The sequence below is a fragment of the Beta vulgaris genome, chromosome 4 (assembly GCF_026745355.1).
Source record: "Beta vulgaris subsp. vulgaris cultivar EL10 chromosome 4, EL10.2, whole genome shotgun sequence".
NCBI classification, from domain to species: Eukaryota; Viridiplantae; Streptophyta; class Magnoliopsida; order Caryophyllales; family Amaranthaceae; genus Beta; species Beta vulgaris.
In genome coordinates this window covers 26,674,444-26,699,675 of record NC_079205.1, presented here as the reverse complement: position 1 = coordinate 26,699,675, position 25,232 = coordinate 26,674,444, and the positions used below count along the sequence as shown (strand labels likewise).

Genomic DNA, 25,232 nt, shown 5'->3' with positions numbered 1-25,232 from the left:
TTATAACCCTCCTTGTAAGGACAAAACTGATCTTTTGGAATGCGACTCCTATGATGCATAAATATTGCCTTAGCTTGAAGCTCTAGATAGAAGTTTAAGTGATGTTATGTAATGCATGAATACAACAAATCAACATATTCCATTTGATGGAAAGGTTGTTGTGTTCGTCGGTGATTTAAGACAGATATTGCATGTTGTTCCCAAAGGAACCAAACAAGATATTGTGTTCTCAACAATCAACAATTCTTACTTATGGGATTTTTTTTCTTTTGCTAAGGTTAACACATAATATGCGCTTGAGAATATGTTTCGATAGCTCAAGTGTGCATGAGATTAGGGAGTTCTTATAATGGATTTTGAACATTGGAGACGACAAAGTAGGTGAGCTGAATGATGGTGAAGCCGATGTATAAATTCCTTATGAGACATCATTGATAGATGGAGGAGATGACCCTACTTCTGCAATAGTCGAGAGTACATATCCTGACCTAGAGAATCACATATGGGAAGCAAAATATTTTCAGCAAAGAGCTATTCCTGCTCCAACTAATGATATTGCCAACATGGTTAATGAACATCTATTATCCTGCTTGACATGTGAAAAAAAGAAGTTATCTGAGTCCAGATGCAATTTCCGTTGAGGAAGAGAATTTCGGAGTTCATGACATGTATTCTACTGAATTTACGATCAAGTGCGGGGGATTGTCAAATCATAACATTAGATTGAAGGTAGGGGGAACGATGATGCTCCTAAGGAATATGGACTAGACTTGTGAGCTATGTAATGGTACCAGGTTAGTCATCAAGCATCTTGGCAATCTCATAATTGAGACGGTTGTTGTGTTCGGCAGTAATGTGGGGGGACAAGGTTTTCATTTCTAGAATGACACTTACATGCCATCAGACGCAACAAAGTTTCCATAAAATTCCAGAGAAGGCAGTTTCTATTGGTTGTATGTTTTATCTTGCTCGACCAGTATTTAGCCACGAACAATTCTATGTTGTTATATAAAGAGTTACAAGCAAAAAGGTTTTGAAGATTTTAATTTGTGATAAAGAGTGTGAGAACTCAAATGTTACCACAAATGTAATGTATAAATGTTTCAGAATGTGTAATAAGTAGGGGTGTTCATAATATCCGAAACCGAAATACCGTACCGAAATACCGAAAAATCGGTCTAAATGGGTGGTTACTGTACCAACAAAAAAAGTTTTAACGATATAACCGATAAAATAAGCGGTTAAACGGTACGGTTGCAGTTATGATTTTTGAGTGAAAGGTTAACCAAAATATTTTTTTCTCTGTTTAATTGTTGTGAAACATTTTCAAACAATTACATTAATTCTAATATTTGTTGCTAAGTTACAAGAATAAGAGGAAGTATGTAATTATTTGAAAAATCTAGTACTAATATAAACACTATAATTAGGAAATGAAGTGAATTCTTAGTGTTGGTTATGTTTTCCAATTGATTTATTGTCCACTATAATGCATTTTATATTAGAGTATATATAATATTAAAATATATGCACAAAAAACTGAAAATATATATGTACATTAAGTAAAACATAATAGTATAACTAAATAACAGTTATTGGTTAACCGAAAAACGGTACTGGAAAAACCGGTTAACCGTTTAGGCGGTAACCGGTCTAACGTTTACGGTTGCGATTCGCAAAAAGAGCGAACCAAAACTTTCGGTTACCGAACCGAAATATTGTTTCGGGATGGTTAACCAACCATGAACACCCCTAGTAATAAGTATTATGAAAACTTTCAATTTATATGCTTAGTTTTTCTTTCAATGTGCTCATATAGTCACTTACAATTATTTTACCGTCGATTTTGTTGCATGTTATTCGATTACCGTGTTTTTTATAATTATATGTGACTTTTTCTTTTAGGTATGTTGCATTCATATTATTTAATTTTTTTTAAATGAACTTAAACAATTAACATTCTGCGCGTTTTTACACGCATTTTAAACTAGTTTCCAACAATCAACGTCAAAATAGTACACATGAGCCATTCCAATTTCCATCTGGCACCTTCGTTTTATTTTTGGCAACTACTAAAACCAATCTTGAATCTACTATGTGTCTATGTTGGCGTAAAGTAACATCAGGCATCAGCCAACAACAACAACACTCGTTATGTTGTGATTTGAACTCCAAAATTTGGTAGAGTAATAAACAAACAAAACAAAACAAACAAACATCAAAATCTCGTGATGAAAACTCAGCCTTAGTTAGACTTCTGTACTCTCCTCTGGAACTGGGGGAGTAAAGTAAATCTGAAACAGATGAAGCGAAGGACGAGTTTCCAAAACAGGTCTCAGCAGAAATGGAAGTCGAGACTGTTATTTATGCTTCTACTATGTCTTTGCGTTGGGAGCTTTATTCTACTTCTTGAAAGTAACCCCCCCACCATGAATTTGCCTATTCTTTTTGCTCAAAAGCCTAAGATTGCTTTCCTCTTCATAGCACGCAATCGTCTTCCTCTCGATTTCGTTTGGGATGTTTTCTTCCAAGTGAGTTTCTTTCTTAGCTGCTTTGTTTTTCATTTCCATTTCACTTGTAAGTTAATGATCACGATGTTCATTTATTCTATTTACTTGTATGATAATTTATTGCATTTTTGGTGGTGTAATTATGAGTGAATTTGTTTCAGAGTTCAAAACATTGTGGATCTGATGTATTATCGTTTTCTTTTTGTATCCAGACTAAAAACAAAAATATGGAAACAAGAGAATGTAGTTTCCAATTTTCCTAATTTGACATGTTTAATACAAGACTATTTCTAAGTTTATTATACCCCTTATAATATGAATTTTACATTCATAAATTCTACTGGAAACTGAAATTGATCCGGAACCGGCCCTTAATTTCTATTTTACTTCGTTTTATCTGTATCACTTCTTCCTCAAATTACCCAAAAACTGAATCCTAAAATCTCCCAAACAATAAAACCAGAATTCAATTTTGGGGTTTTACGCTGTGCGGATGAAGGCATATACTTGAAGCAAAATAACAATGGAAAAGGATAGCTGAACAGAATTAAAAGCTGTAGAGTATATACTTGAAGCTGCCATTATGTTTACATTAATTTGCGAATGGATAGGCCAGTGTTATCTAACTTGTGGGTCGAAAATGAGAAGGCGACTGCAATTTGCTACCTTATTTGTTGACTTGGCCCAAAGTATACCACTTGCTCATTTATTTTCTGGATCGCAGTTTTCGGGATGTTTAGGAATTAGGTGACAGTGGGATATGCTCCTACCGTCCTATGTTCCATGTACCATTTCACTTGAAATCATAGCTTTTCTTGCTCTGTGCATATAAGAAGAATTTTTTCCATGCTAGGAATATGAGTATTTTATAGAAACATCCTGTCTCCCTATCCGAAGTTCGTGGTACGCTATGCTGAATTTTGACCTCAGCAGATCTTAACACCTTGGCTTGGCTGGATTTTTGTTTGGTGGTGGTGCTGGTGGCTTTCTTTTTTATTCTGATTTGATCAGGCTTTGTTTTGAAGGAGTCGTTCAGGTCACCTCATGTGTGCTACTTAACATTGTTAATTGTAAATGAAAGGTTTTTTCTGAAGCCTAGACCTGATGTGAATTTCGGAAGCTGCCCAGTTGTGTCCATTACACAGAGTTTAGTTTTTAAGCCTTGTCATGTCCACCAATGGCAAAAGAGGACATGTATAATTTAGATGAGCTCTGTTAGGGTGAATTTGATTGCCTTCTTTTTCTTTGAGGGGATAATTGTCTTTTCTTTTTGCGTAAATTTCAAAACTGATGTGAAATACATGTGTACTTTTGAATGTTTCTGTGTGAGTCTATGTTGGACTGAACATCCAGCTAATTACTTTGCACTCTCTGGACATCAGAATGTCAAGATAAATATGATATTATGTGTAGAGTATCTTGTTCTACTTGAGAAAAGAAGATTATGTTGGTCCTGTTTTTGTGTTTGTAATGGCTATCATTCTTCAGGCAGACAATAACAACAGGTTTACAGTCTTTGTTCACTCAAGACCTGGGTTCTTGTTCAGCAAGGCAACGACAAAGTCCCCATATTTTTTGAATCGTCAAGTTAATGGCAGTGTACAGGTAGCATCTATCTTTGTGATTCCCAAGTTAGTATCCTGCAAGAACTTTTGTGGTGAACATATTATTAGAATATTGACAAATATAGAAGCTTAGTTGATTGGTGATATTCGTAATCTACAGATTTTAATTTAATCTCTGTCGACAAGAGTATAGTCCCATGGATAAACTGGATGGAATAGTAGTAGGTGCAAATTTAATTGCCTTCGCTGTGGCCTGGTGTCTAGAGACTGGGAGAGAAAAAGAATTTTTTTATCTAGGCAGCCACCATGAGCATAACTCCACAGGAAACTGTAAATTGTACTTTTATGCAGAGTTCCTATTCTGCATACACACAGACATGGAGAAACACTTGTCAATATTAGAAGTTTTATGTCACCTCTAATAAGAATGCTGTAAAGAGACAGGTAGGCGACAGGCCCTCAGGTTTATGTACTAGTACTACAGTACATTCTAATTATATTTCTTTTTCTAAGATAAGTACTGGTCCCCAATTACTAATACTTGGTTTTACCCCCAGCTATTTTAATATCTTCACCTGCATCCTTTTCTTCAAGTTTTGCCCTGCTTGTAGCCATATGATAGTGATGCAAAGGCACTTGCTATCCATGAGCCTATTGACTTGATCATGGACCAGGGAAAAAAAATGCGGTCGCGGTCGCGTTCGCGGTAACGGTCACGTTTTCGCGGGAACGGCCCGTAACGGCCAAATAGAACGTTTCGCGGCCGTCGCGGCGTGAATTTTTTGGAAAAATTCACTTAAGTGGCAATTTCATTTTGTTTTATGTTTTTTCACTTTATGTTGTGTCTAATAGTATTATAAACACTGTTTGGGATATTTAAAAATATATTTTAAACTTATTTTTTTTATTCAATTTGCTGTTTGTAGTTTTGTTATTGACAAGGCTTATTAATCGATAAGTAAACTGGATAATGCTTTCTTTTTTAAAACAAAACCTTTGTTTTTACATATGGAGGAGAAAAATAATTTAAAAGATCTGGGAAAATGGACAAGCGTTGAATTCTTGAATAGATGGAGGAGAAAAATAAGGTTCTAGAAAATTACAGTTGTAAAAGAAATTACTGTGAAAAAAAAAGGTTTTATAAAAGAAAAGGGAAAAAAGAGAAAAGTCATGCACGTGATAACCATAGACTGCATCTCTTCTGTTTGACCAACTAGTACAGCCTATGGAGTAATAAAACAGAAAAAGATAAAAGAGAGAGAGAGAAGGAGAAAAGAACGATATATGAGTTTCTCAGCAAACTTACATGTCTCACCGGCAGATATGGTGCCAGAGCCGACGGACCATCTCTTGCCGGCATATTCTGCCTTGACAGACGACGTAGTGGCTGTCAATTGCATCCCTTGTGTCACGCATATTAGGGTTTCTATGAAGGTGGGATCTAATTTAGGGTTTAAAAGAAGTATTTCAAAGAAATTAATTGAGGGGTTTTGATGGAAATTGAGATTTAATGATCAGGTAAGATTTAAACTTTCAGTTTAAGTTAGATCTAATGATCATGAGCCTCTTTTCTCTTTAACTTTTTCTTCCTTTATCTTTTTTTCAAATATAACGGGCGTTCTTATATAAAACCCGTTACAGAACGGCGTTCCACCGTTACAGAACGGCGTCGCGGCGAGTTTCGTGTGAATTTTAACTCCCGGCGTTATAACGGTGTTTCTCGGAACGGTGGGTCTGAAATCCGTTACAGAATGGCCGTTCTGTAACGGAACGGACGAGTTTTTGATCCATGTCATGGACACTCTAGGGTTTGAACTCAAGAGTAGGAATCAAGTCTTGGCATGTGCGGTGACATGGAACATGTAAAGTGGCATGGGAATGGAGTAAAGAGGAGTCCTAGTTGTGTTAGGATTACTTCTTACTTGCTACATAAGATTCCTAGTTCTGTTAGAATTGCTATGTTATTATCTATATATATATCTAGTAGATAGATTTTATAGTTAGATAGGATAAACAAGTGATGTACATGGTTATCTTTAGGCGTGTGATTAGTTATAGGATAGGATTAGCTTAGTTCTTATCTTATTGTTAATTCGTATCCTAGTTTTATGCTTATCTTTAGTCGGTTATGTACCCTATATAAGGGACGTGTATTTCAATCAATAACAGATAGTTTTCGTTTGGTTTTACATACTTCTTGATTGTTTGCTTGTGAGCTAACTAATCAAACCATTAATAACTTTTCAAGAGTGTTAAGTTCTTAGTGTTAAACATCTTATATTTAGAAGTATTTTTAAGAGTGTTTAGATTCTTGTATTCAAGTTTCAGGAGTGATCTTGAGTCAAGAAATATCCCTAGTTCGACTATTCACATTGATTTGTTCGAATTCTTGGAGTTTTTTCTTAAAGATTCTTGTTCATACTTGATTATTAAGCTATTTGGTTTAGTATTCATATCACCATATTAAAGTTACTCGCTTTGGATGTACTTTACGCAAAAAAAAGTAGCCCAAAGAAAATTTTCTTCTCCCCATGGCCGACTATAATATTATTTATTGCTATTCTCTTTTCTGAAGTCCCTTGTTCACTCTCCTCTTATGGAGATCCTAGATTTTGCTTGCTTCTCAATTTTGGTTTATTTGTTTATTGCTTTGTGTTGTTCTCCATTTGCAATTCATTTTGATAAGTGGTAAGAGTGAAATAGACTACAATATCTTATAGTGGTTCTTATCATTGAATCTTTTGGTCTGGTATTGTACTTTACCTCTCCAGATTGATTGGGGAGAGGCTAGCATGATTCAGGCAGAACGGATTTTGCTTCAAAAAGCACTTGTTGATCATACCAATGAACGGTTTGTTTTCCTGTCCGATAGGTGAGCATTGATCCATTCAAGAATCATTTGTACTATCCTGTGCATGTATCTGTATTGATGTTTTTGCACTAAGCAAGAGTTATTAGCAGTGGCCATGCTAGATGGATATTGTGGAATATTTGTGATAGATGATTTATAAGCGTTAATGTGTAGTTATCTCTTTCTAACAATATTTCAGCTATCTGATCTTATTTCAGCTGTATACCTCTATACAACTTTAGCTATACATATGATTATATCATGTCAACACCTACCAGTTTTGTTGACAGGTAAGATCTGTAGGTCCATTTTTGGAATGCATTTTGAGTTTAAATTAAAATATTTTGTTTGTGTCACCATTACTAAATATTTATTTCGGAACTACTAAATAGGATTGTCTTTAAATTACTTATGCAAATATTTTGCTTGTGTCACAATTACTAGATGTCTGTTTTTTTATTTTGGAATCTTTCTGCAAAGAGACTTTTTTTTTTTGGTGAACCTGCAAAGAGACTTAAAGCTAGAATTATTTGCGCTTCAAGGCTTTTCATGCTATGATCTCATATTAGTTATTTATTTTGTTTTGATAAGTTACTCGCTTGCCATATGAATCTTGGAATTTCTATTGACTGGTTGTAGCTTCTAATTCTGTGAGTAGTTTTGCTGACACAAAGGAGGGACGCTACAATCCAAAGATGCATCCTGTTGTTCCTGTTAACAATTGGCGTAAAGGCTCTCAGGTATCAGCATTAGGAACTAATTATGGGTGTATAATATTTATGTTAGCTATGTCTATTTGTCGTATAATTTTCGTTTTCCAATTTTTTTTGGCTGCGTGGGGATAGTGGGTTGTGCTGAACAGGAAACACGCGGAGACTGTAGTAAAGGACGAAACTGTTTTTCCGGTATTTCAGCAGCACTGCAAGGTAAATACTACTGCCAGCATTTTGAAAAATTCTTTCCAACTTTAGCATGAAAGTGACATTCATTATGCTTTCAAACATGTTCTTCCTCATATGCAATGTTTTCTGTTACTAACTAGGCTTTTGGGCCATAAGAATTACTCGGATATAGCTGAGAATCCTCCATATCTGATTTGAACAACCGTCTACATTGTTTGTGTTAAATTAGCTAATTGAACATATGTAAAATGTTCAATCTCCCCCAGTTAACTTTTGGCGATGAATATTTTAGCAACTAAATGCATCTTTTATATAACAAGTTTTTCAGCAAATGCCCCAGAGTAATTCTTCAATTCACCAAATACCCTTCAACCTTTGAAAACTCACCATATACCTTTCAATTTCCTAAAAGTTGACCATACGCCCTTAATGACTAATGAGTAATGACAATCAACATTTTTATTCATTAATCCCTCATTTTGTTACTAAACCCTAATTAGCCCTACTTGAGTCATTTATCCTAATAAACCTCTATTAGAACACCACTTATGACCAAAAAAGAATGAAGAGAGTTATGGAGGAAGAGAGAGAAGAGAGAATGGGCTACGGAAAGCAATGTAGCATGGGTACTTCTTCTAGGCCATGTACTTGTACCCATTCCTAAAATTTCAAAATCGTGTCGTTTTCTGTCCCCGCACCTGAATCCGCACCCTTATCCGTATCCATATCCGTCTCTGTGCAACCTAGATAGAAAGTGTTCTAATAGTCGTCAATTAAGGTAAATGGATCCATTAGGGGTTAATTAGGATTTAGTAACGAAATTAAGGATCAATGGCCAAAAAAGTTAATAGTCTTTAGTCATTAAGAGCACGTGGTGAATTTTAAAGAAATTAAGAGGTATATGGTGAATTTGGGAAGGTTGGAGGGTATTTGGTGAAAAAGAAAATTAATTGGGGGTATTTTGTTGAAAATCCGTTTTCATAATTATACATGGTACCCCTATATTCTTCTTGTACATTAGATTGCATAACTCCACTATATGGGGCCTTTTAAACCACATATTCTTTTTATTCCTTTCAACATGATAATAAGCTTTGTAGACATGATGGTGGTTAAACTCATTAATTACTTTTTAGTTATGGTAATCAATTATCAAGTGTATGCAGTTAAGTTGAAAAGTGGAAATCATGTCTTAAGTGGGAAAGATTAGGTAAAGGTCATATAGTAAATTTTTTTTTTAATAGTATACGATACCGCATGGAATGCGGAAATAGATTTTCTACCATGTAGAATTGTCCAAAACAAGGGTTATCGAATGAAAATTCCCTTTATTATTCAAATAATATTCAACTTCCTAATCATTCAGGAATTGATTACTCATTCAGGTCTCCTTTTGTCATGAATAGCGGTGTACAAAGTAACTTTTATATTGTGTAATGCTTGGACCTTTAGGGAGAAATGATGTGATTCTTTATGGAAGAATTCACTTGGTTAGGGCTCTTGATGTAGTTTAGTGGCTTTATTTATGAAAGATTGGATTTTTATGTTTTTATTTAATGTAACCTTGAGTATACTGGCGTATTTCGTCGCAATAACTCAATTAGTTACCAAGATATGAAGAACTTAGGCGTATTTCGACTCAAAGTTCAACTAGGGGTTTTGTGGATTCACTCCTGAAACTTTGTGGATTCTCTCCTGAAACTTTAATTCACACGAATTAACTCAAAATTACTCTCTAACTTTTATTATGGCCGAAAACCTATATATATAGTACAAGTTTTCCTAAACCTATTATAACTAGTAAAGCTTAAAGATAACAACTAATAAACTTATCTATCTTTATCTTAAGGATCAAGATAAATAATATCCTATACTTATCACACGCCTATTCCTAATATAATTAGTAAAATAAGACTCCTATTTAGACTTTGATAAGGAATTAGACTCCTAAGTATAATAGGATTCCTTTATCACTTAAATACTTAATTAAAATAAAACTCCTAATTTACATAGAATCCTAACAGAACTAGAACTCTATATAACGACTACTTCTAACTCACATCAAGAAAAGTCCACAAAGTACAAGGATTAGAGTCAAAACATTCAAAGGGGATAAATAGAGTCAAGTTGTGTCATCAATATAGGTTTTCACTCTCATTTCCCTATCTTACACCATATTTTTCTCAATCCCGAGAAGGCGTGTATTGAAGGATTTTAAGTTATAAGCGGAATTTCATGAATCATATTTATAAGCACTTAAAACAGGATCTCATGCATGTACAATCAAGGATCACATAATAGTTTTAGAATTAACCTTTGAAGCATGGTTTCCACGAAGTTCGTCGAGATTCGGAGATAGAACCGCAATTGTGATTCCTCTACTTGGTCCACCACTCCAGATCAATCACTCCACCAATGCTAGTTGGAAGGAAGAGGGGCTCTTATTTTCTTGGAGTTAATATTACGTAACTTTTGAAGAGAGAGAAAAGAGGAGAGAGAGAAAATAATAAGAGAAACTCAGTGTTATTTTCTAATTCCCCACCTAATTATAGGAACAAATTAGGTTAGGAATCCTCTCCTTTTTTTTCTCTTTGGTTGGCCACCCCTAGAGTCCTTCATGGGCTCTAGGTCTTTCTTTTGTTAATCTAGATTGTGCAAGTGTGACCTTGTAGGAACCATCTAATTGAGTTTCGAGTTTATTATTTACTAAACCTAAAGTTCTATAACATTCTCTAGCAAGACGTATAGACCCCAATTCAATGAATTTATTATCTCCATAATATGGTCCATGTTATATTTAGTAATTGCACTAGAGTTAAGGACATAATTGCTTCAATCTCCCACTTGTCCGAGACGAGTGTGCAGTATTCAAATTCCTTAAGTCGTGTCTAATTCGATAGTATGACCATATTTCTATGTCATCCATACTAATCTTCAAGTTAATCTTTGAAATCTGAGTTCGTATTGACAAATAAATGATCATCATATAATCCATTTGAGCACGGCCATGCATTTTTCAATTTTCACTCTCAATGGGGCGAAGACACCCATCCCATCTCATATAGGAGGACTTTTCAATCTTGTGGCAACAAAAACTCCCACTCAACTTTTAGCACAACCCGAATGCTGCTTTTATAGTTCCTTTTCATGGCATGACGTTTGACAACATCAAAGTTATACCAATCATTAGGTTAAGTAGTGTTCCACTCATGTCTTAGGAGTCCACTAATATAATTACGAAGTTATAGAAACTTCTAAGTAGGTCTGTTCGATCATGTATCAATTATACATATCCATATGATTGACTAAACATCTCCATGTTCCTATAGCCCATGAAACGACGCTATCAATCAATCTTATATGTTAATCCTTTAATGAGTCATTTATGTCCAATTTAATGACTTAGATTGGGAACTCTAATATTCTATGAATTATGTTCACTTATGGTGTTTCTTCATCAAATTACATATTTGACAAAACCATTGAATTCAAGATATATTTTGGATATTTTATTTAATAACAAACCAAAATTAAATAAGACAAAAAAAATTATTTCTCATAAACATAAACTAGCAAAACCATGTCTCTACATTGTAATAAGTTTCTCTAAACCTAGTACAATCTAAAGTCACTCCATCATTTGCTTCACGTCTATAGCCTTAGTGTGACACTCATGCTTGGGTTGAGGTAGTGTTTAGTTGGCGGATCAGCTACATTCTCATCCGTGTGAACTTTGCAGATCTTGAAATCCAATCCTTCCTGTCAACTTCCTCATTACATGTTTGGACTTGTTATGTGATCTTGCTCTTTGCTTGCGAATAGCACCATTGTTGTCACAAACAACTAATTCCTTCACAGCATAGGTATGATATCCACTTGTCAAGAACTTCTTTATCCAAACTGCTTCCTTAGCTGCTTCAACTGCTGCTAAATATTCTGATTCTGTCGTAGAGTCTGCTACAGTGCTTTGCTTTGAGCTCTTCCAGCTCACTGCTCCTCCATTTAGAAAAAGACTACCCTGAGAAGCGGTAGTCATCTCTGTCGGTTTGGAAGCTTGCATCCGTGTAACCTTCAACAACCAACTCACTTTGTCCCCATATACTAAGAACATGCCTTTAGTCCTCCTCAAGTACTTAAGGATGCTCTTAGCAATCCAGTGTGCTTCTCCTGGATTTGCTTGGAACCTGCTACACATGCTCAAGGCATATGCAACATCAGGTCGAGTACTTATCATGGCATACATGATAGACCCTATAGCCGAAGCATAAGGAATGCTACTCATTCGCTTTAACTCATCAGGCTCAGTCGGGCACTGACTCTTGCTAAGCGATATGCCATGTGACATGGGAACGAAACCTCTCTTCGAGTTTTCCATGTTGAACCTTGAAGAACCTTATCAATATAAGTTTCTTGACTTAGCCCAATCATCCTTCGAGACCTATCTCTATGGATTTTATTCCCAGTATGTACTCAGCTTCTCCAAGGTCCTTCATAAATAAACAACTTTTCAACCATTCCTTGACATACTCAAGCATTGGTATGTCATTTCCCATGATTAGTATGTCATTTACATACAAGACCAAGAAGACTAAGTTGTTCCCACTAAACTTCTTGTAAACACAAGATTCTTCTTCGCTTTTGAGGAAACCAAATTGTTTGATTGCCTCATCAAACCGAAGATTCCAGCTTCGAGATGCCTACTTCTACCCATAGATAGATCTTTGAAGCTTGCGAACTCTTTTAGGATTTTCTAGATCCTCAAAACCCTCATGTAAACATTCCCATTCAAGAACCCATTCAAGAATGCGGTTTTGACACCCATCTGCAAATTTTGTAATCGTAAAATGCAGCAGTCGCTAAAAGTAGCTGAATCGAGTTAAGCTTTGCTACTGGAGAAAAGGTCTCATCATAGTCTATACCATAGATTTGTCTGAATCATTTTTCAACTAGTCTTGCTTTGTAGACAGACGTTTCCATCTTTATCTGTTTTCAATTTGAACACCCACTTGATATGGTTAACCCCATCACGCAAGTCGATACTGAGTTGCACTTTAGGAGTCCCTCGCGGATCCTGAAACAGAACATGATTAGAAGACAAAATCTGGTTATGTGGGGGAAGGAAGACCTGACTTTAGGAGTGGAAGTGAAAACTTTATTCTTAGACATGGAGTCTAACTCGAACTTCATGGTCTTAAGCCATTTCGTCAAAGCTTGTTTGTAGGTAGTAGGTTATGAATTCTCAAGTTAACAGAAAATCAACCAACCTCTTGTTTGGAATCAGTGGTTGTACTTGACCTACGCGAGGCCTGATCATCAAGAGAAATGTTTTCTTCAACTTCTTAAAGATTTTCGCTTGAATTAGATTCAAGTGGGACTGTAGGAGGTTCACGCGTTGAATACGTCATCTCCTGAACTTGACTTTCGTCTTGTCGGACCGTCTCTAACATGGTGTGAACTACATCTAGTTGTTGCTCATCTCGAATTTCTTCGAGTATTATTTTACTCCCACTTGTCTTTCTAGAAACAAATTCCTTTTCAAGAAAGACACCATCACGAGCAACAAACACTTTGTTCTCTTGACAATTATATAAGTAATAACCCCTTGTCTCTTTTGGGTATCCCACAAAAGGACATTTATCTTGGGTGCAAGTTTGTCTAGTAGTAATCGCTTTACATATACCTCACATCCCCATATCTTAAGAAAAGACATGTTTGGAGTTTTTCCATTTCATAACTCATATGAAGTCTTTTCTACAGCCTTTGACGGGCTTCTATTCAGTGTGTGCAGCTGTTTCGAGAGCATATCCCCAAAAAGAAATCGGAAGATCAACAAGACTCATCATTTGATCGCATCATATCTAGTAAGGTTTGATTCCTCTTTTGAGATACACCATTTAACTGCGGTGTTTCTGGTGGAGTTAATTGTGAAAGAATTCCTCAATCCTTTAAATGATCATCAAATTCATGGCTCAAATACTCGCCACCATGATCGAATCGCAGTGCTTTTATCATCTTACCAAATTGATTTTGTACTTCATTTTGGAACTCTTTGAATTTGTCAAAAGATTCTGACTTATGTTTCATTAAGTAGACATATCCATATATACTCCAATCGTCAATGAAGGTAATGAAATAATTAAACCCTTCCCTTGCCTTTGTGCTCATAAGACCACAAACATCTCTATGTATGAGGCCCAAGAGCTCACTAGCCTTTTCACACTTACTAGTAAACGATGACTTTGCCATCTTACCCATTAAACATGATTCACATAGATCAAATGATTCGAAATCAAATGATGGAAGAATACCATCCTGTTGTAACTTTTGGATACGTTTTTGGTTTATATGACCAATTCGACAATGCTAAATGTAGGTTAGGTTTGAATCATTTGATTTTGGTTTCTTGTTATCTATGTTATTGACTTGTAGTGACCTATCAAGCACATATAAGCCATTTATCAATTTAGCACTGGCATAAAACATATTATTGTAGGAAATGGAACAACAATTGTTCTTAATTTCAAAATATAACTTTTCATAATCCAAAACAGAAACAGAAATTATGTTCTTAGTTAGTGAAAGAACAAAATAACAATTATTGAGATTTTAAAACAAGCCAGATGGCAAATGCAGGCTATAACTTCCTATGACAAGTGGAGCAACCCGTGCTCCATTTCCAACGCGCAACTTTACCTCGCCCTTTGCCAGCTTCCGACTTCTTTTTAGTCCGTGCACATATTAACTATGTGAAGGTATCCAATATCCATAAAGAAGTAAAAGTCGAATTAATTTTAATAACAAATATACTTGAAGTAGAATCCCCAGACTTCTTTTCATCCAAGTATAGAGGGCAGTTCGTCTTCCAGTGTCCTATCTTGTGACACTGGAAGCACTTGCTTTCCGCGGCGACCTTTGGCTTCGCGGTTGGCTTGGGATTTTCAGCAACAACGACAACTTGCTTGCCTTTGTCCTTCTTTCTTGCCCATTTCTTCTTGAAACCCTTTCCCTTCTGAACCATCAAAAACCTCTTTCTTTGGTTCCTTACAGATCTTCCCCTCAGCATTGACCAAGAACCCATGCAGCTCTTGCAAAGTCTTTTCGGACTCATTTATGTTGAAGGTCATCCTGAACTGAATGGAAAATGATGTTAGTAGCGAACTTAACCGTATAAGGGAATCCAAGTCGTTCCATGTTTTTGAAAAGACTCATCATAGCGAAATCTTTTCGAAAACATGGGGGCCAACAACTTCACCCGGCTTCATGTGACATTCTAGTATCTCCCTATCCTTGTTTCAAACCTCTTTTAGAGGTCCGGCTCCATGGTTGCTATCATCAAGCAAATGATTGGCATAGACCTATCATTGGCCTGCTTAGCACGATGTTGTTTGCTTCAGTCGATTCATCAGTAATCACAGGAAGTGGGGTTTCTAAGACATCCTCTCGACCCTTAGGGTCCTTTCCTAATTAATGAATTTTCACTAGGACGAATGTTGGAAACGGAGTTGTTGTTATTATTATTAGACATAGTATCTACAGACACAAAACAAAAACAAAGTTCAATTTTATGTTGATAAAATAACCTAAAACATGCAAAAGGTTTTAGGTTGATCACCTATTCAATTTTAATGTCCCATTTGAATAAATGAATACAAGATCCTATCAACATGTAACAAACGGAGGCCTTATCTTAACGTTACATTCTTAAGGTAAGTAAACTCTTTTACTAATTATAACACTTTATAATTCTTGTTTAGATTGGTAAACATCGCGTGCTTAACTATCTCTTAAATACCCTTAATGACTAACGGCATTAACCGCCGCTAGTCATTAACCCTAATTTTTTGTTTAAAACCCTAATTAAGCCTACAACCCTAACCCTAATCCTAACCCTAACCCACCACCCTACCACCCCTGCCATCCCCCCACCCTCTTACCACCCCTGCCATCCCCCCACCACCACCGCAGCCCCCCAACCCTCAGCTCGATTTTCCCTCCCCTCCCTCGTCAAAAATCGAAATTGAGCCCACAACCACGTGAAACCCAAAATCAGGAGGCGCCGCAGCAGCAAGGACGACGAGGTAGGGGAGGGAGGCGCGAAGGAAGGAGCGTTGGGGAAGGAGAAATCGAGCTGTGGGGGTGGGGGAGGGGGGTAGCGGGGGTGGGGGGCTGCGGGGGTGGGGGAGGGTTGTTAGGTGGGGGGGGGGGATAGCAGGGGTGGTGGGATAGTGAGGGAGGGGGTGGTAGGGTGGTGGGTTAGGGTTAGAGGTAGGTGTTGATTAGGGTTAATAAGGGTTTAAAACAGAAAATTAGAGTTAATGACTAACGACGGTTAACCTTGTTAGTCATTAAGGGTATTTGAGGGTACCACGTGAATTATTATTAAACTTAGGGGTACCCAGTGTATTTTGAAAAGTTGGACGGTACCACGTGATTTTTTTTGAAAAGTCGGGGTAGTTGGTGAAAAAACCGATATTTAAATTAAATAAATTACAAAAATACTTAACGATACGCATATCGTATTTAAATTACAAGAATACATCACGATACGCAAATCATATTTTCTAACTTAAAATTTGGGCCATACTAGTTATTCATAGCAATTATATCAAGGGTTTTTTCACCAAATACCCCTGACCTTTAACAAATTCACAATATAGCCTCAATGTTTCAAAAATGCACCATATACCCTTGACTTTTCGAAAAAGTTCACCAAATACCCTTTTCGTAACTGCCGTTATCTCACCGTTTGCATTATTTACAATTTTGCCACAATTTAACCCTAACCCTAAAATCTAACCCTAATATTTAGTCTCTAACCCTAATGTACTCCTAACCCACCTTTTTCCCTCAACTCCACCCCACCCTAGCCCAACCCCCACCCCCACCCCCTCCCCCACTTCCCTCTCCTATAACCGAGCCCAGCCCCCATCCCCTCTCCTACTGCCGCATCCCCAACCCCCTGCCACCACAACCCCCACACTATCCCCCTCCCTTCCCCTCGATTTCCGCCGTGAATCCCCTCCCCTTACCAGCCTTGAATCTCTCCCGTCCTCTCGCAACTCAAGCTCCACCAGAGATCTTGCGCGCCCAAATTTGCTGCGGATATTTCGTTAATTGCGACTGAAATCTCCGGTGAAAGATGTTGTTTGTTGTGAAAATCGAGGGGGAGGGTAGGGGGTTAGCGACAGAAATCGAGGAGGGGAAGGGGTGGGGACTGGCGTAGAATTCGAGGGGACGGGCTTGCCGCGAAAATGGGCGAGAGCTGAGAGGGTGGAGGTGGGGGTGGGGACTGGCGCAGAATTCGAGGGTGGAGGTGGGGGTCTGGGGTGGATGTAGCGGAGAGGGAGGGGGCTATGTTGGGGTGGATGGGAGGGGAGGAGGAGGGGTGGGGAGTTGGGTTGGGTGGGGTGGGTTAGATTAGGGTTAAGGATTAGAGTTTATATTAGGGTTAGGGATTTTAGGGTTAGGGCTAGGGCTTAGTAGTGGCAAAATGGAAAATAAAGGTAACGATGAGTTAACGGCCGTTACAAAAAAGGTATTTGGTGAACGTTTTCGAAAAGTCTAGGGGTATATGGTGCATTTTTGAAACATTGAGGATATATTGTGAATTTTTTTAATTTGTGAGAGATATTTGGTGAAAAAACCGTTACATCAAATATAAAAAGCCACATAATAATATCACATATTATACTTGCTAATAATCAAAATATCAAATATTCTTAATTAAAGCAAGAAGATAAAATATTTAAGTTATTCCTAACCACCTAAAAGATTCTATCCTAGAAAATCTAGCCTATTAAATTTTAATTAGATTAAAGAATCAAATTATGGAATTAATTTATGACCCAGTCAAAATTAACATAATTAACTTAATTGGAATTTACTTAATCTTCTCAAAATTCTATTTTTGAAAAAAAAATCAAAAGAAAATAAAATTTTGTTCCTGCTAGTTTACGCGGCTAGTTTCTCGAAAAAGAATTTTTTTTATTACTTTAAAAAACGTGGAACCATAAAAGCAACACAAAGGGTGCCTTCCACGGCAGCACTCCCAAAAGCACGAACAGCTAGAACTCCGGTAACCCATTCAGGTCCCCTCCATCAGAATCTCGCCTGCACCCTCTTCTGCGAGGCGACGCCTGTAAGAGGCTGCCAGCGCCAGCTAGCAGTACGCTTGCTGCAGCGCACGTCGTGCGTCGCACACGTGGCTGCTGCAGCCACCGTCCCTCGCCGATTACTTTCGGCATACCACTAGAGCAGCCATGCCCACCTGCCGGTGGTTCTGCCACCAACCGTGGTTGCTCCTCTTCCCCCTCCTTCAATTTTTTTAAATTTTGTTTGAAGGAAATTAAAGTTACAACCTTTTGCAAAATTAATTTAGTAATCTTAATTAAATTAAACATAAACTCTTTTATGCCTATTTCAGAAAATTAAAATAAAATCTCCATCTTTATTAATTTTTAGGGTTATTCACATAAATTAATCTCTAATTCATATAAAATGTTTTTCACATGAATTAATTTCGTACATAAACAATTTTTTAATTTGAAAATTAGATTAATAATATGAATATAGTATTCGTAATTTAGAGATTTAAAATTCAGAATTGTAAATTTCGAAAAATAGGGTTGAGAATTCAAAATTTTCGGCCACTTTATAATGAAAAAATAAGCAATGAAATCTCCATTTAATCAATTTAAATTAATTAGTCAATCCATAATTCATTTCCTCCTCTTAATCAAATTAAAATTAGCCATACACATCACAATAAATCTAAATATTATGACCAAAAATCTATATGCAAGAGATTAAAATTGATACCACTTGAGGATTTTAAGTACTATAAGCGGAATTTTATGAATCATATTCATAAACACTTAAAACAGGATCTCATGCATATACAATCAAGGATCACATAATAGTTTTAGAATTAATCTTTGAAGCGTGATTTCCAGAAAGCTTGTCGAGATCCGGAGATGGAACCGCAACTGTGATTCCTCTACTTGGTCCACCAATCTAGATCGATTACTCCACCAATGCTGGTTGGAAGGAAGAAGGGCTCTTTTTTCTTGGAGTTAATATTACGTAGTTTTGAAGAGAGAAAAGATGAGAGAGAGAAAAATAATAAGAGAAACTCACTGTTTTATTTTCTAATTCCTAATTATAGGAACAAATTAGATTAGGAATCCTCTCATTTTCCTTCTCTTTGGCCGGCCATCCCTAGAGTCCTTCATGGGCTCTAGGTCTTTTTTTTGTTGATCCATGTAATTGGGCTTCGGGTTTATTATTTACTAAACCTGAAGTTCTATAGCATTCTCTAGCAAGACGTATAGACGACCCAATTCAATGAATTTATTATCTCCATAATATAATCCATGTTATATTTAGTAATTGTACTAGAGTTGACTATTGAGGACATAATTCCTTCATGTACAATCCCAAATGTGTCATGGACTGACATAGCTGAGCAAAAAGTAAAGAAAGAGGAAGGAGATTAGAATTAATAATCTAGAAAATTATGGCAACTTGTGATAAATGCAAGCTTTCAGGAGGCTTCTTCTCAATCAAATCAAAAGAAACTATATTACAACTTTCACTATATTTAGAATGCTTCCCCGTTCTGTAATTTTTTTTGGTAGCATCTTTTCCCTAACTAACTCATTTGCCTTTTTGCATAAGCTAAATCCTAATAGAATTACAAAGTAAAATTTAGAGTGCCCCTCCCCAAGGGGCCAGTTCATTACATTACAGGCTGTCCAAACATCCACTTTGTCCTCAAGGTGGGTTATAATAAGCATGCAATTTCCAGCATTGACCACAATATTCAACGTCCCATTTGTTGTCACTTTCACAATAATGTCCATGGTCCATGCTGAAACTTGTAGCTTCTCATCATTGAATGTGAGATCTCATCAATCCAATCGTCAAACTTGTCGCACAAAGATGATGTTAAACAAAATTGTTTTAATGGGGCAAAGCTCGTTACTTATATCTGTTTTCTCCATGTCAAAATTTCAAACAGGTTAAAAATAATCATCTTTCCGAATATCATACAAATACTTGTTTCCTTATTTGAATGAAAGTAATGTCGTAGGATTATATAATCGATTAAACCTTGAAAGCAAATACAAAAAACAATGTATTGCCAATAAGATATGCTCTAATGCTAACAAATCATACTTCCTGGGCTCTTTATTAATAACTACATACCCTTTGGACACATATAAGGCTATGAATAAAGTAGAGACATGCTAAAGACAAGTGGTCCTCATAAAATGTGGAATAATAGATATATAGAACGGAGAATTTACTGAAAATGACTATGTAGTGTTTGATTTTAACATCTATAAGTGGGCGCAAGTAGGAACATGCACCCAAGTGCATGTAGAGGATGGTGTACCCTTTTCTAAACTACGCCGTTTTATCATTTTTAAAGTTTATAATTTTAAAAAAATTGTTATTTGTTTCCTTAAATCTTGCAACTTCTTTTACCTTTAAAAAACATTTTTTGCAAAGATTCCTTTTTCAAATTTAAATTTGAAAGGTATATATTCTTTTACCTTATGCACACATGTTCATGTACTATACGTTCTTTTCATTATAACCTGTGTTCTTTTATAAATATAGATTTACATGTTCTTTAATTTTAAGCCATGTGTTTTTTTTAAATAGAAAAGTTGTTGAAAAAGTTCGTGTTCGTTTATGTAAGGAAAAATTGATGGGAATAATCTCACCTTTGCCCGGTCTTCCCATATTAGTCCTAACTTTTAATAATCCAACAATAATCCCACCTTTCGAGAGGATCTACTCAAAATGGGTCTTTACCTGTTAGTAACCTTCAAATCTAGGTAAACTATCCTAATAACATAATTAACAGCTACTTAAGTACATTTTAAACCTAATTTCATAATTAAACTCTCATTCTAATTATAAAAATTATCATTACTTAAAAAAAAAAAATCTATAAACCTCACCAAACCAGCCAACCCCCCACCCCAGCCTCACCCTCACCCTCACCCTCACCCCTCCCTAGCAGCCACTTATCTAGCCACTTATCTCCCCACCGTAGCCCAACCCCCTCCCTGCCCCTACCGCCCTTTCTCAGCCCTTCCTCACATAACACCGCTACCTCCGATTGCATCTTCTTCCCCACATTTCCACCATCACATCCCCCACGCAGACCCGTCCCCACTAATAAAGAATTGCAAAAGCCATAAGAAATTTAAGAACAAAAACGGGTGGCGGTGGGGCATCGTGAGGTGTCGTGGGATGGTGTTGTTGTCAGGAAACTAGGAAACTAGATGGGGGCTGAGTGAGGTATCAAGCTAGGGGTGGGGGATGCGTTGAGTGTCGGAGGAAGGCTGGTGGTGTCAAGAATGGGTGGGTGGCTTTGTGCGGTCACGGGAGGTATGAGGCATGGGTGTGTAATTGATTGGTTTAGTGGAGGGGTAAAATGGGTAGTACAATATAATTAGGTTAGCTTGAGGAGTAAGCAAGTAAATAGCTCTATAAATAGAAGGAATTAGTGTTAGGAGAGGACATGAAGAAAATATTGGAGAATTTTATTTTAGAGGTCAGTTTTGGGAGTGTGACCAAGTCACTCGAAAACTTGGCAATTATCCTTTTATTTTCCGTAATTTGGATTTCCATTAATCAAATATCATCATCTTCTTCCTTAATTATATTGTCTAAGTATTTTGTTCATCACAAATGGTATCAGAGCAGTTCATTGAGGAAGATTAATTGCTGAGTTTTCGATTTGTTAGCAAAAAAAAAAAAAAAAAAACTACCATGGAAGTTGCTGGAAGTCTGATTCTGGACATGGAAGAGCTCAAAAAGAACTTCGATGAGATCACAAAGAGGTTGTCAACAAGGTTATGCGAGGACATAGGTCGTATCATTGATAAGGCTTTGGCTCAAATGAAATGTGAAATTGAATTGATTAAAGAGGAGCTGAAGAAGGAGGAGCTCATGGAGGAGCAGATTCAAGAAGAGGATGAAGCACTGAAATTATCTATATATCGAGTGAATCTGGTTGCTCGAGTGGTGTGCTGAAAAATGGATGCATAGGTAACAACCAAAAGGATGAAGTTCCCGTGAGCCTAAATTCGAATACTGGCAGGTCCGTTGAGGAGCGCAACAGTTCTTTTGAGGGCTTCAAGGCAGTGGTTTTATTTGAGAAGGGAGCTGCTGCATGCAGTGGCTCCAGTGGAGGACCGAGCGTCTTCGCTGCTGGTGCTCGAGGTGGTAGATCTGGAGTTCTCTTTCCAGATGACTCTAGGGGACGCAAATCTTGTGCTGGTCGAAGAATGGCGATCGGATTTTGCAGTGGTGGAGGAAGTCCCAATCACCACCACTTAATGAAGAGCACCACATTGGTAATCGTGGCAACTGGCAAATGTAGTGAAATACAAGATGATATTGCAGACAGATTTATCGATGGAGATCGAAGCGGTTTCTCCAGGGGAGTATTAAGTTGCGCATATGGCGAGTTTGCCGTTGTTCTTCTCAACTGTGACGATGGAGATCGGAATAGCTGTGGGGTCGGGGACGGCGCTGGAAAAACTAGAAAACCTTCCAGAAAGATGCAGAAAGAGAGGTTGAGGGGTGGCTTTGTGTGGTCGGGAGAGGGATAATGAGAGGGCTTGATGGGTGGATGGAGTTTCGGTTGCTACAATAAGGTGGGGTTGGGAGGTGGGCAGTAGGGGAAACGTTGGGTGGTGTTAGGGTGGAGGTGGAAAAGGGTTTGGGCTATGATGGGGGGTGGGTGGGTTGCAGCAGTGGGGGGGGGGGGGGGGGGGGGGGGGGGGGGGTGGGGTGGTGGGCTCGGCAATTTTCAAAAGTAAATTAACAACTTTAAAAATAAATCAACAATTTTTAACCGGTCAAACAGGTTATAGAGGTTGCAAAGGCCCACTCTGAGCAGATTCTATATAAAGGTGGAATTATTGCTGGATTATCAAAAGTTGGGACCAATCCAAGAAGAACAGGCAAAGGTGGATTATTCCCATCAATTAATCCTTTTTATAAATGGTATGTTCTTTTTGGGTGCACAATGAGCATTGTGCACCATAGTGCATAATCCATGCTTTGATAAATGGGAGATGTACAAATGTACTCCCTGTGTCCCATATCAATCGTTACACAATCTATCGTCAGTCCATAGCAACTTTCCAGCAATTTTATATTAGTTCACTTTCTTTATGAGGGCCAAACAATAATAAACAAACATCATCATAGACTCATCCTTCAATAGTTTGAGGCCTCACAATCTACTAACTATGGTAAAGATCTTCTCACTACCTATGATGAACAATAAAGTAAGAAGTATGAAATATTTCAGATCTTCTCTTCATTGCCAATCACATCGAAGATCCTTTTCATTGGCTAGTTAGCTCCAGTGGAGTTTTGTGATTGATATGGCATGTCCAATGAGCATGTTTATAGTTCCATTGAAAAATTATGCTACATTGTCACTAGTTATCTATAGCATTTGCAAGTTATGTGATCACTCAATGGAAGATTAAACAGGTAATTAATGGTGAAAGCTCATTGGTTGTCTATAGCATTTGCTAGTGGACCTACATAATTAATGCTGAAAGCGCACTCTATTACAACTTATCACATTCATCGCTTAAAGTAGCCCATGATAATATGTGATGCATATGTAGAAGCAGATAATTGGTTTTTGATTTCTAGTATCATTATATATTTGTAACATTAAACATAATGAGCTACAAATTAAAGTCGTATTTGCAAAGGATGAACCATAGGATTCAAAACTATGATATTAGGGATTATTTTACTATATCTGAAGGACATACCGCTAAGAGTAAAGGAAAATGCGTGTTTTAGCTTTAACTAGGCCTACCATTTATCTGTTGCTAGAAAGATTATATGTTAAAGGGCCTCAACTTCACTCGTTTAACACAAACAACAAGTTGCAAAGTGCACTTTTAATATTTATAAAATCATAATTCTCTGTCTACGTCGCTGTATTAGAAATTTAGTATATGTGAATACAATTTTTTTACTTCTAAAAATAGAAGAAAGGAAAGATGGAAAAAGATTTTCGAATGTTTTAGAACTTCTAATAATTGATTTTTTTTTCTCTAAGACACTCTTGGGAACCACAAAAATCTACAAAATCCAATGATCTGATTGCCTCTCCGTGCACTAAGTCCATGAATAAAATTGTTAATGGTGCCTTAAAATCAACTCACCACACAATTCATGTGATTAAGCTTGCAATATTAAATGAAGTCATGTCATCCATCATCGATTCTTGAGTGGAAATCATGAACCCAAATTAAAGTTATTGACCAACTTTTATCTTTTTTCTTATATTCAAGACATGCCAAAAATAATCAGCATTTGGGCTTTATAAATCCATAAAATCAATCATAGACTCGGTAATGTTCTTTCTATTTGTTCTTTGAATACTTTTCTGCCATTATGTAAGCAATACAATGTTATGTAATCCACAAGTGATAATCTAGAATTTTTCCCACCAATGTCTATTAGATAAGATACACCACACCGAAAGGTTGGAAGGCTTGTTTAAATTATAAATTTTGAGTCGGCTCAATGCTCTTGCCTGTTGCATCTAGGTATAAACTTTATCGCTTTGAGTTAGAATTTTATCTAGAGGCTTTGAAGGAGAATTAGTAATTCTATAAGTTAAGATCATTTAATCAAGATATTAAAAGGCATTACCACAAGTATTCACATTGGACGATACTGATGACTTTGTTCCAGTGAGGCGTTAGGGTAGTGATTTCTAAATAGTGATTGCTAGGATGAAATTTCTTGCCAGTTTCTCCTTATTGCCATTATTTTGTTTTGGGAAGAGGTGGTCTGGTGTCTTGTTTCTTCCAAACTAAGTTTGTGGCTCTTACAAATGTTTCCTCTTGATGGTGCAGAGAAAGTCACTCCCAGAATTTTGGCGGGATCAACCCTTTGTAAGAGCACTTTTTGTCTCCATGTGCCCTCTTCTCTTTGTTAGTCTGACTTTGTGTTTGTGTTTGCTTCGTGCTCTCTGTGTATATTCTCTCTAACCCCTTGTTGTGGACGAGTGCGTTGTGTCTCTATTAGTGTAAGTAGGGAGCTGTACATTTTTGTGCATGCTGTCTTTTTCTTTATCTTGTCAATTATAGAATTGTAAGTTGTAACCTAAATTTCATCCTCAATAAACACTTCATGCTACTGGTTGTCTGCTAGGACTAGACTTGATCATGAACTAGTGCTTTTACGACTCATTTGGTACAAGGAGTTTAATTATCTGGTGATGTGTTTCTGACATTAGATTTCTCTTGTGAATTTCCATGGCAATGCATCTTCACGACCAAGTAGTTGACGTTTATTGATTTTAGTTACACCCTAAAAACGTGAATACTAAGAATCAATG

The 25,232-nt window shown here is 36.9% G+C and overlaps 1 protein-coding gene across 8 annotated transcripts in view; it reads left to right on the top strand.

Annotated features, from left to right (window-relative positions):
- The first annotated feature begins 2,101 nt into the window (after positions 1–2,101).
- Positions 2,102–25,232, top strand: part of LOC104884291 (hypothetical protein) — a 32,590-nt gene continuing 9,459 nt past the window's right edge. The window contains exons 1-8 of one of the 8 annotated variants that reach the window (XM_019247563.3): positions 2,106–2,531; positions 3,999–4,115; positions 6,847–6,947; positions 7,145–7,216; positions 7,585–7,666; positions 7,772–7,852; positions 13,608–13,694; positions 24,748–24,786. In XM_019247563.3, coding sequence (XP_019103108.1) covers positions 2,304–2,531; positions 3,999–4,115; positions 6,847–6,947; positions 7,145–7,216; positions 7,585–7,666; positions 7,772–7,852; positions 13,608–13,694; positions 24,748–24,786 — 807 coding nt within the window. In that variant the 5' untranslated portion in view covers positions 2,106–2,303. Of the gene's footprint in view, positions 2,532–3,998; positions 4,116–6,846; positions 6,948–7,144; positions 7,217–7,584; positions 7,667–7,771; positions 7,853–13,607; positions 13,695–24,747; positions 24,787–25,232 lie in introns of all 8 variants that reach the window. The other 7 variants (XM_019247564.3, XM_048637852.2, XM_048637851.2 and 4 more) reach the window with 7 other exon arrangements.